Source organism: Miscanthus floridulus, chromosome 2 (genome assembly GCF_019320115.1).
Source record: "Miscanthus floridulus cultivar M001 chromosome 2, ASM1932011v1, whole genome shotgun sequence".
NCBI lineage: Eukaryota > Viridiplantae > Streptophyta > Magnoliopsida > Poales > Poaceae > Miscanthus > Miscanthus floridulus.
Window position 1 is genome coordinate 118,383,527 of NC_089581.1, and position 9,852 is coordinate 118,393,378.

Genomic DNA, 9,852 nt, shown 5'->3' on the forward strand with positions numbered 1-9,852 from the left:
GGAGGTTGTCCGCAGGTGTGAAGGATGCCAATTCTATGCTTGGCAAACTCATCTACCAGCATAGGAGCTTCATACCATCCCCATCACCTAGCCATTCATGGTCTAGGGCCTCAACATGGTCGGATCCCTCAAAAAGGCCTCGGGCGGCTTCACTCACCTACTCGTAGCAGTGGACAAGTTCACCAAGTGGATAGAGGCGAAGCCCATCACTAATATCCGATCAGAAGAGGCGGTCAAGTGTTTCCTCGACATCATCTATCGGTTTGGTGTCCCTAACTGTATCATCACCGACCTCGAAACAAACTTCACCGGGAAGAAGTTCCTAGACTTCTATGACAGATACGACATTAGGATTGATTGTGCCTCTGTCGGACACCTGCGTACTAATGGTCAGGTCGAGCGGCCCAATGGCATGGCCCTCCAAGGACTCAAGCCTCGCATCTTTGATCGACTTAAAAAGTATGCTAGGTGATGGGATGCAGAGGTCCCAACGATCCTTTGGAGCCTGAGAATGACCCCAAACCGATCCATGGGGTTTACCCCTTTCTTCCTAACCTATGGAGCAAAAGCAGTGTTGCCCTCTGACCTCAATTAGGACGCCCTAAGAGTAAAGGCCTTTGACCAAGACCAAGCCACGGAGGCTTAGCAGGACGCGATTGACCTGCTCGAGGAGGCTCATGAGATGACCATCACCTGCTCCGCTCGATACCAGCAAACTCTCCGTAGGTACCATGAAAGAAAAATCAGGGGGAGGATCCTCGAGGTCGGTGATCTTGTACTCTAGAGGACCCAGTCAACTAAGGAGAAACATAAGCTCTCTCCACTATGGGAAGGACCCTACACAGTGACCGAGGTGATCCAACTAGGCACCTACCGGCTGAAGGGCGACAATGACAACGTTCTCACCAACACATGGAACATCGAATAGTTATGTCATTTCTTTCCCTAAAGCTCAGTCTTACCATTTATTTCCATTCAACGTTTGCTCGTACAGCGCCCTAGCCCGAGCACTCTCGGCCTAGGTCACTCGGGGGCTCCACGGGGGTGCGATACCACCCTCCTTTTCTACTATCATGTAGTAATACTTTTCGCCCAAACAAAAGGGTGTCGTCCAAACAAAAATGCATTCCGTTCCTTTGATTACCCTACGTAACTTGTGCTTTAACCTCCCGACCGATCACACCCCACCATGACCTATGGTTACGAGCAGCTGAGCCTCGTGGGCCATGCCCGAGTTCTTAAGCTTGCAGCCTACGGGTCAATGGGTAGGTGCAAAAAAGGACAAAAACAAAGCTATGCAAGGATAAAAACAAGGGCGGACAGGACAAGCTTCCCCTCACAAGTGATTTCATCACAAAAACGAACTTAAAATATTCATGAATGTAAAACTATTCACACGAGGGCTCCCCCATGAATTCATCTTTTACATAAACTGACTATTTCTACTCTAACTCTATTATGACCCCCTGACAGTATTAGCCGATGGTACAGTTGACGAGGATGAAGGCAGCTCGGCTATGGTTGGGATGACATTCGGCTCGGTTGGGGGCAGGATGATGCTCGCCTCTGACTAGACCTCCGCTCCCTCCACAGGCTGGACGATAACTTTCCAGCGCATGTCTTCGGCCACGGTCGAATGACAAGCCTCCATCACCCACTATGTGGTGACCTGCTCAGTGACCATTTGTGCATGCAGCACCAAACTCTCCCTCAGCGCATGGATCTCGTCTTTGCTCCACCAATCGGCGTATCCTCTGCAAATGGCCACGGAGTCCAGATCAGGGATTGGGTCGCCACCGAGGTCCGCACCCCTGATGTCCTGTAGAACATGCCATCAGAGATGAGCGCCCAAACTTTGTTTGGAACCTCTGCCAGCTAGACGATAGGCATACTGGTGCTTAGTCTTGACCCGAACACCTCGAAGACGACCAGCTTTGCAATATTGAGAAGCTGGTCGAGCTCTCCCTCAAGAACGCATTGCTCCTCAAGGGACTGAGCTAGCGCATCTACGCTCTGACCGACCGCCGCTTTGACTGTCTCCTACTCTTGCTCCAGAGAGCTGATCTTTCCACCCAGTTGTGGAAACAGACGACAAATTTAGAAGCAAAGGAAAGAAAAATTCAAGGCATCAACCGAGGTAAGAATAGGTACGTACCGAGGCAGGTGCTTTCGAGGATGGAGAGTCCTTCCTCTTGCCAGGTCACCCTCTCAAGCAGTCGAGTGTTCGACTCCTTTGCCCTGAGCATCTGCCCCCAGAGCGTGGCCACTTCTTGCTTGGCGTCTGACCGAGCCTTCCGCTCTGCCTCCAGAGCCTCTAAGGACTTCTAGGGCACCGCCTCGGTCTCCACCAAGTGGGCCTTCACCGCGTCGAGTTCCTACTCAGCAGCAGTCGCCCGCTCGACCACACGCAGTTCGGCCGCCCATGCTCCTATCGCCTCGACATCATCTCTAGGTCCTATGAGATAAGAAGCAGGCATGCTAAGACAACCATTTAAATGCCAAGGAATCAAAGACAACCCCGAGAATGGAGAAAACTTACCTCTGCAATGTGTGGTAGGTCGATAGTCATGGCCTGATGGATGAGCTCAACCCTCTCCAAGGCCTCCTTGAGCCTCACCTTGGTAAGGGCGAGATCGGACTCCATCGATAGTCTTCTCTCCCCGAGAAGGTGCCAGAGCTTCACCTCCTCCTCATCACTAAGGATGAACTAGGCCTTTCCCAACTCACCAAGGCAAGGCCACACTAGCTCGTAGGTCGCCCCTGACCCGCTAGAAGGTCCAGCCATCGCAGTATCAAGTGATGACCGGATCATCACCAACTCCTAGGACAGCAGGATGGCTGGCGTCTCTACCTGGTGTCCCCATCACCGTCGAAGGGGATGTCTGCCACTAGGACTCCATGGCTCACCGGCGGCTGCTCTACCTCTAGCCTAGCCGTGGCTCCTCTAGACCCCTCCAGCTCTGACCCGGTGGGTGATCCATGCACTCCTCCGTCGGGTGAGACAGGGAGCCCAGTTTCCCTCCTATCCTCCTATGCAACCGTCGGGGGAGGGACCACAAGAGTCACCTCTGACTCGACCTCTGGCATCACCATGGGGATCACTGCCATCACCACCGCCACCGCTGCTGCCATGCTCATGACTGGCCGTGAAGATGCAACCCCCATTAAGGAAGGTCACGCCACTGCCAACCTGCTTCCCCCACCGCTCGTCGTGACCCGCTACAAGTTGGGTCTCCACTCTTCTCACACGGGAGGGGGAGATCCCCAGTCCTGCCAGCCCCTGGCCACTGTCAAACAAACGTAGGTTAGTCACACTCAAAAACTCAACTATGAGAACAAAATGGAGCATGAATGCATACCCAGACAAAAGCAGCAGAACCCTGAAGCCCCGACAAGCTGACGATGAGCCGGTCAGACAAGGATCGCTCAAGGGTCATGACCCATGCCCCCTCGCATTGGACGAGGGAGGAGGCTACCGGCTGGTCCCCAATCGGCCCACGAATGCCACGACCGCTAGCTCATGGTGAAACCACCAGAGCAACTCGCGAGGCATCTCCCCGTTGGGGGTCATGCACACGTGTTGATCCTAAAGACAAAGGGGAACAATCTCGTCCTCTCGCCCGATCGGCGTGCTCCGCCATTTTCAGAGCAGGGTGCCGCGAAGCCGACGATGCCTCCAAAGGGTACGACAACCGCGCTCACTTCGCATCTCGTTCGAGGGCGGTGTCTTCACTTGTGGCGTGCTTCCTCAACTTAGGAACATCATCGCGCATCTCCGTACCATGCCCACCACTGACGGATGTGGTCATGGGCTCACAGTGCTCCACCAAGGTCACAGCAGTGTCCTTGTCTCCCTCGTCCTCCGAGGCACTCACGTCGTCACCCATCTCCGTAGGCTCCTCTAACTCGAGCTAAGCCTCCACGTTGCTCCAGCTCTCACCACCCTGGACCTGCCGGTTGATCTCCTTCTCCTTATCAAACCTCCTCCAGACCTTCTTGACTTTCTTCTTCTTCTTGGCAAGCATAGCCTCCCTCTGGGTAGCTTGCCGAACCGCACCTTCTGGTCCTCTCGAAAGATGCAGCTGAGATTTATAGCCTGCGAGTCCCTTCGAAATGGGCAACTCAAAATCAATCAAGACATCAAAACAAGGAAAAGGTCACGGGAAAAAAGCATACCAAATTGGATAGCTTTGTGGCATGAAGGGGTCCAAGCATCCCTTCAAGGGAGTCTTCATCCCTCAACTGCAGTGCCTGACCAAGATAACCCCAGACTTCATCTTTCGACAACTCCTCCGGTGATGCACGGTTAGGATCCGTTGGGACAGAGTATTCCCACATCGGCCGCGTCCTTTCCCCCAGTGGGGTAACCTGATGGTGGAAGAAGGTGTGGAAGACCCACAACCCATCGAGGCCATTCCACATGAGCTTTTGAAGCTTTGACTCAATGATCGCCAGCTTTTTCTGTTGACGGGAAGGACCCCACGTCTAACTTTCCCTCTTCTCCGGCCTCCCCTCAGTAAACATCAGGAATGGCACCTCGACTAGGTTCCTGATATAGAACTATTCGCCATGCCACCCCCAGTTGGAGTCACTAGGGAGTACATAGGGTAGGGGACTAACGGCTTCGGCCTCTTCTATAGGGCAAACCCCCCAATTGGTGCGGTTCTACGCGATTTCCCCTCAGACAGGGCTCACCCAATGAAGACACACCAAAATAGATCCACATGCGGCTCTATTCTGAGAAAGGCCTCATAGACGGTGACAAAGCCAACGATGTGCAGCACCCCAGTTGGGTTGAGATGATGCAACTCTAGGCCCCACTCATTGAGGAGACCACGCAAAAACCAATGCATGGGGTACCCGAGCCCACGCTCATGGAATGCAAGGAAGGAGGCAACCTCGTTGGACCAGGGTCATGGAACAACCTCCCCTGGTGCGGGAGCCCTCCAGTGTGCCACCTCCTTCAACGGAAGCAACCTCTTCATGGCGAAGTCAGCCATCATGGCCTCATCCACATTGGAAGGTCTCCAGTTTCACATCGCACCTTAGATTTACGAACAAATCTATGAGTTTTTCCTCTCCCTCGCTCTATCCTCCTCTCTCCTAGAATCCACCACGGCACACGAATGGACTTGGAGAAAAGGAGGAAGGAGAAATGGCAGCGGTTGAAGAAAGGCAAAAGAATGGGAGGAAAACCCTCTCCCTTCCACCTATTTAATGTGGAAAGGCATGCAGTGGGACATGGCCCTAGCTGACGGGACACGGCCTATCCGAATAACATTGCCTGGCTAACGGTACATGGCCTAGGTGGGGCCCACCACTACCACAACCCGGGCATGGGAAACAAGGCGCAATCCCATGCAAATGACACTTCGCCTTCCCAGGCAGGGTCTAGAGGGGCCCATCGATGGAATCTCCATCGAGGAGAGGCCAATGGGTCACCCAAGTTGATTCGACGGCTCGGGTGGCTGCCGAGAGACGAGTAAGGAGAAGTGGGATGCCCCATGCGGGTTATTCCAACCCCATCATGAATGACGGACACGAATCTCACTAGGGCATATCTGATAGAAGCTCTCCAGACCCGTCACTAGAGCCATCAACGTAACTTTACCAACCCCCGTTCTACTTTCCTAGTGCATGAGCATTCATTCATCCATTCTCATGCATACATTCATACATTTAGTCATATATTCATCCATTCAGTTATCCCATACATCCAAGCATTGTATATGTAATTGCTGCATCACAACGCTTCATGTTGCGTCACGAAGCGGTGGCCGTCTCATTCTATATGAGCGATAGCCGACTAGGGTTCGAAGGCTAGCCTGCAAAGGGCTTGAGGCCACCTCATGTCAAATAGAGCCAGAGGAGAAAATGCAGATGAGCTCCATTGGCCCTGGCCTGATCCGCTTAGAAGCGAATATGGTCATCTTGACCTTCTTGTTCGATCCTAACCTCGAGCCATGCTCACAGAATCTCCATCGAGGGGAGACTAGCGTGCCACCTGAGTCAGTCTCTAGAATGGCTCGGGCATCTACCGGGAGGCAGGTTAAGGAGTAGTGGAATGCCACATGAGGGCTATGCCAACCCATTACGAATGACAGACCCAGATTCCACTCGGACATGCCCGTTATTAAGCTCACCGAGTGCGTCACTCGAGCCATCGAGGTAGGTGATGTTAGCTCAACCCCTCCAGTTGTAGAAATCGTGGACGAGGTGACGCACAAAACTCGACCGACCCCTACCGAGCCCAATGGGGCACGGGGGCTTAGGCCACCCGACCCCGACGCGGGAGTCCAGCCGATCGCATAGGTTGTGGTCAGAACGTACATGGGTGAACACCCCGATCGGAAGGAACCCAAGAGTCCATAGCCCTAGAAAAGAGTACCAAAGTGCTCAGCCTCCAACCAACTCTCCAGCCAGCTACACGCTCGAGGGCTACGCCCATCTCTGTCTCGCCCGACCCTTGCGTTCGCGCTCCATCTCGCCCGACCCCTCGGCCACGGGCTCCATCTCGCTCGACCCCTCGGCCGCGAGCTCCGTGTCGATTGACCCTTGAGTTCGCGCTTCATCTTGCTCGACCCCAAGGCCACGGGCTCCATCTCGCTTGACCCCTCAGGTTTGGGCTCCATGTGTGAATAGCCCCTTCATGGCTTCACAGAAGTCCCAAAGGGGCTCGGGTGCTCCTATCAGGTTCATAAACCCAGGGTCCCCAATGGACCCGCTTCCCTACAAAACCCAGCCAACATGCAGCACAGCGATGACGCGCACCTGGGCCGGCCCAGATACATAATGATAGGCTGAGACAATGATATGGTCCCCGATCGGAAGGCCTAGCCAAGGTGGGACCATAGTCCGACTCTGACCTCCTTCTCCGACCAAGGATACGCCGAACCTCTGCTCGCTACACTTTCCCTACCGACACTGTCGGGGCCGACTAGGAACGATCGACCGAGGAGGCCCGCTCGGTGAGGGCCTGGGGATCAGGCGGAGCATATATGGTAAGGCGCTCAAGTCAACTGCAATACCAAGGACCGTACCCTACCATGCCCTGCGCACCTGCAGGACGGAGCCACTAGGCCATGCCAGACAGGCACTATACAACTTTCCAGATGCATCATAGCACAAACAGTATTGTAGGCGCCGACGTTACCAAACGAACACGGTAGAGCCTACCAGATGTGTCTGAACATAAACAGTATTATGGGCGCCGACGATCGTCTTGTACCCGACAGCGTGGGCAACAAGGCTAGGTAGCACACGTATACACACACACACACACTCTCTCTCTCTCTCTCTCTCTCTCTCTCTCTCTCTCTTTCTCTCTAACTTGTAAGGCCATCCCTTTCAACTATAAAAGGGGATGCGCTCTCTCCCAATAAAAGGACACTAGATGACTCGAGGACTCGACGACCTAAGGACTCGAATAGCTCAATAGCTCTAGAACTTGATAGCTACACAGAACATACGCTCCAATACTTAGCGCACGTTAGAGAACCCATCACTCTCTTTCATTCGGTTCTGAGTCTGACCAGGCCTTTAACACCCCCTTCTCATTCCTACTCGTTTGTAACCCCATAGCAAACTTCGAGTGCCTGGGCTCAGGAATAAAGTCACTGACCAACTAAAACTAGACGTAGGGCACGTTGCCTAAACTAGCATAAATCCTATGTCATTGAGTGCTAAGCCACATCCAATCACAACGCACAACAAAACTACAAATATTTACTTGTTGGTCACTTTTCGCACCGACACAGCACATGCAACATACAAAAGAAGACAGATGAAACACTTGAAACATGCATCTAAAACACTTGCAAAAATATCTAAAAACACTTGAAAAACCATTACATACACAACATGCAGATAAACTCACTTGCAACATATGTGTGAAATATATGCAACATGCAGATAAACACACTTGCAACACATGTCTAAAAAACAGATGAAACATCAGGAATAAATGCTTGCAACATATGTGTATAACCATTGCAACATATGCAACATCCCGATCCACTTTACAACATCCGTATAAAACACTTGCATTATACCTCTGAAACAACACAACATCTCCCTGTTGCATGGGAGAATGAAAGCTCATCGGTGTGTGGAGTTGATCAGAGGCAGCGGCCAGGGGCGAGGAGCAGAGCTAGGTTGGTGAGTGGATCTTGATGAAGAGCGGAAAAGATGGCGCCTACATCGAGTTCAATGAGGTGACGGATGGATCTCGGAAGAAGAGCAACCGGCGGTCCTCGGCTCCCACCCGAAGTTCAAGGAGCCGGCAGTCCGGGGTGCGGGGGAGCAAGCATGGGCGACGCGGCAGGTCAGGCAGGAGGGTGGCGCGATGCCGGGTCGGAGCAGCGAGGAGGCGGTGGGGCGTGCGGTTGCGCCAGTGGTCGGCGGATTGGGGCTGCAGGCAACGGCGCAGCGCTGGAAGCAGGCGGCGTGAGCTGCGCGGGTGCAACGCGGTGGGGAAGGAAGAGAGCCACGAGGCATGAAGGCCAATTTCTCTTTTTTTAAAGGTATAGTTCGGCTAGAGTCGTGGCCCGGTAGCATCCGGATGGACAAACGCCCGCTTCCCTTACCACTGTTACATAAAAGAAAAACCAGGACAAAAACAAATGGATTAAAATATACAAGACTCATAGTAAGACTCTTCACGAATCACGAGAACTCAATGAATGCACAAAAAGTAGTATTCTGTGAGCGTACAAGCACACACATCTTTCATAGCTTACTTATTCCTTACACTAATAATCACATCGATCAACTGCCAAATACTGAAATACAGTCACCAGCAACATGGAATAGTGTTTATATCTCCCAATAAATCAACATCAGCATCAGACGAACAGGGCGAATCGTTATCAGAAAACCATGCCGGATTGCTGGTTCAATATTAGTTGTTATTTGAGACGCGGGCAGCATTCTTCGCCATCACCAGCTTGGCGTACTCTACCACTCTATCGACGTCCTGCAGGACCGCCTTGGCCGCGTCGAGCTCACAGAAGCGCTCCATCCACGCGGCCGGGAGCGGCGTCTTCTCAGCGTCGATGAGCTTGGAGCCGGAGAGCGGCTCGGATGCCTTGACCCACGACACCATGCCACCCAGAAGGATGTCCACGTACCCGACACTGTCGCCGCCGAAGAAGGGGCCCTGGCCCCCAGAGCACTCCTTGAGGCCATCCTCCAGCACGTCCACCGCTGCGATCGTCTGCCTCATCGCCTCGGCCTTCTCCTCGTCGGTCTTGACCATGAACACCCGCCTCCACGGCGTCGACATCTGCGCGTGCGCCGTAAGCGCAGTTAATTCTTCAGCACCGTAGCTAAATGTTCTTCTAGCTATGAAAAAACAAACACACAACAAGAGTGGACAGGGCATGGACATGTCACCTTGTCTTCGAGGTAGGCGGCCCAGAAGCGAGCAACGGCGCGCTGGTAGGGGTCGGCGGGGAGGAGGGACGGGCCAGTGCCGGCGAAAGCGTCGTCGATGTACTGCACGATGACGGACGACTCGCAGACCGGCTTCCCGTTGTGGATCAGCACTGGCACCGCCTTGTGCACCGGGTTGGAGCTGAGCAGGAGCTCGCTCTTGTTGCCGAGATCCTCTTCGACGTACTCGTAGCTTAGGCCCTTGATTTGGAGCGCCAGCTTCGCTCTGGTGACGAACGGGCTTGCCCACAGCCCCAGCAGCTTAAGCTCACCACCGACTCTCGCCATCCCCTACTATACAGTCTCCTGTCCTACCACAAAACTAGAAGGGTGTGTTTGCTTCTTTGTGATTCTGAAAGTTGGAGTTGGAGTGGAGCTCTAGAGTGCTTCGATGGGCTCTTTATCATGGCCGGCAAGGAG

The 9,852-nt window shown here is 53.4% G+C and overlaps 1 protein-coding gene across 1 annotated transcript; it reads right to left on the reverse strand.

The window, feature by feature from the left end:
- Window positions 1–8,709: 8,709 nt before the first annotated feature.
- On the reverse strand, window positions 8,710–9,852 carry LOC136528441 (probable glutathione S-transferase GSTU6). The gene is made up of 2 exons (XM_066521405.1): window positions 9,394–9,852; window positions 8,710–9,283 (listed from the first exon to the last, which is right to left on the reverse strand). Exons 1-2 carry the CDS (start codon window positions 9,718–9,720, stop codon window positions 8,900–8,902), a joined length of 711 nt encoding a protein of 236 aa, XP_066377502.1. The 5' UTR covers window positions 9,721–9,852; the 3' UTR covers window positions 8,710–8,899.

Excerpts from the sequence above, each read along its gene's own strand:
- LOC136528441 (XM_066521405.1), bottom strand. The coding sequence starts at position 9,720 with ATGGCGAGAGTCGGTGGTGAGCTTAAGCTGCTGGGGCTGTGGGCAAGC. Across the intron at positions 9,284-9,393 it reads CCGCCTACCTCGAAGACAAG|ATGTCGACGCCGTGGAGGCG; the intron begins GTGACATGTCCA and ends GCGCACGCGCAG.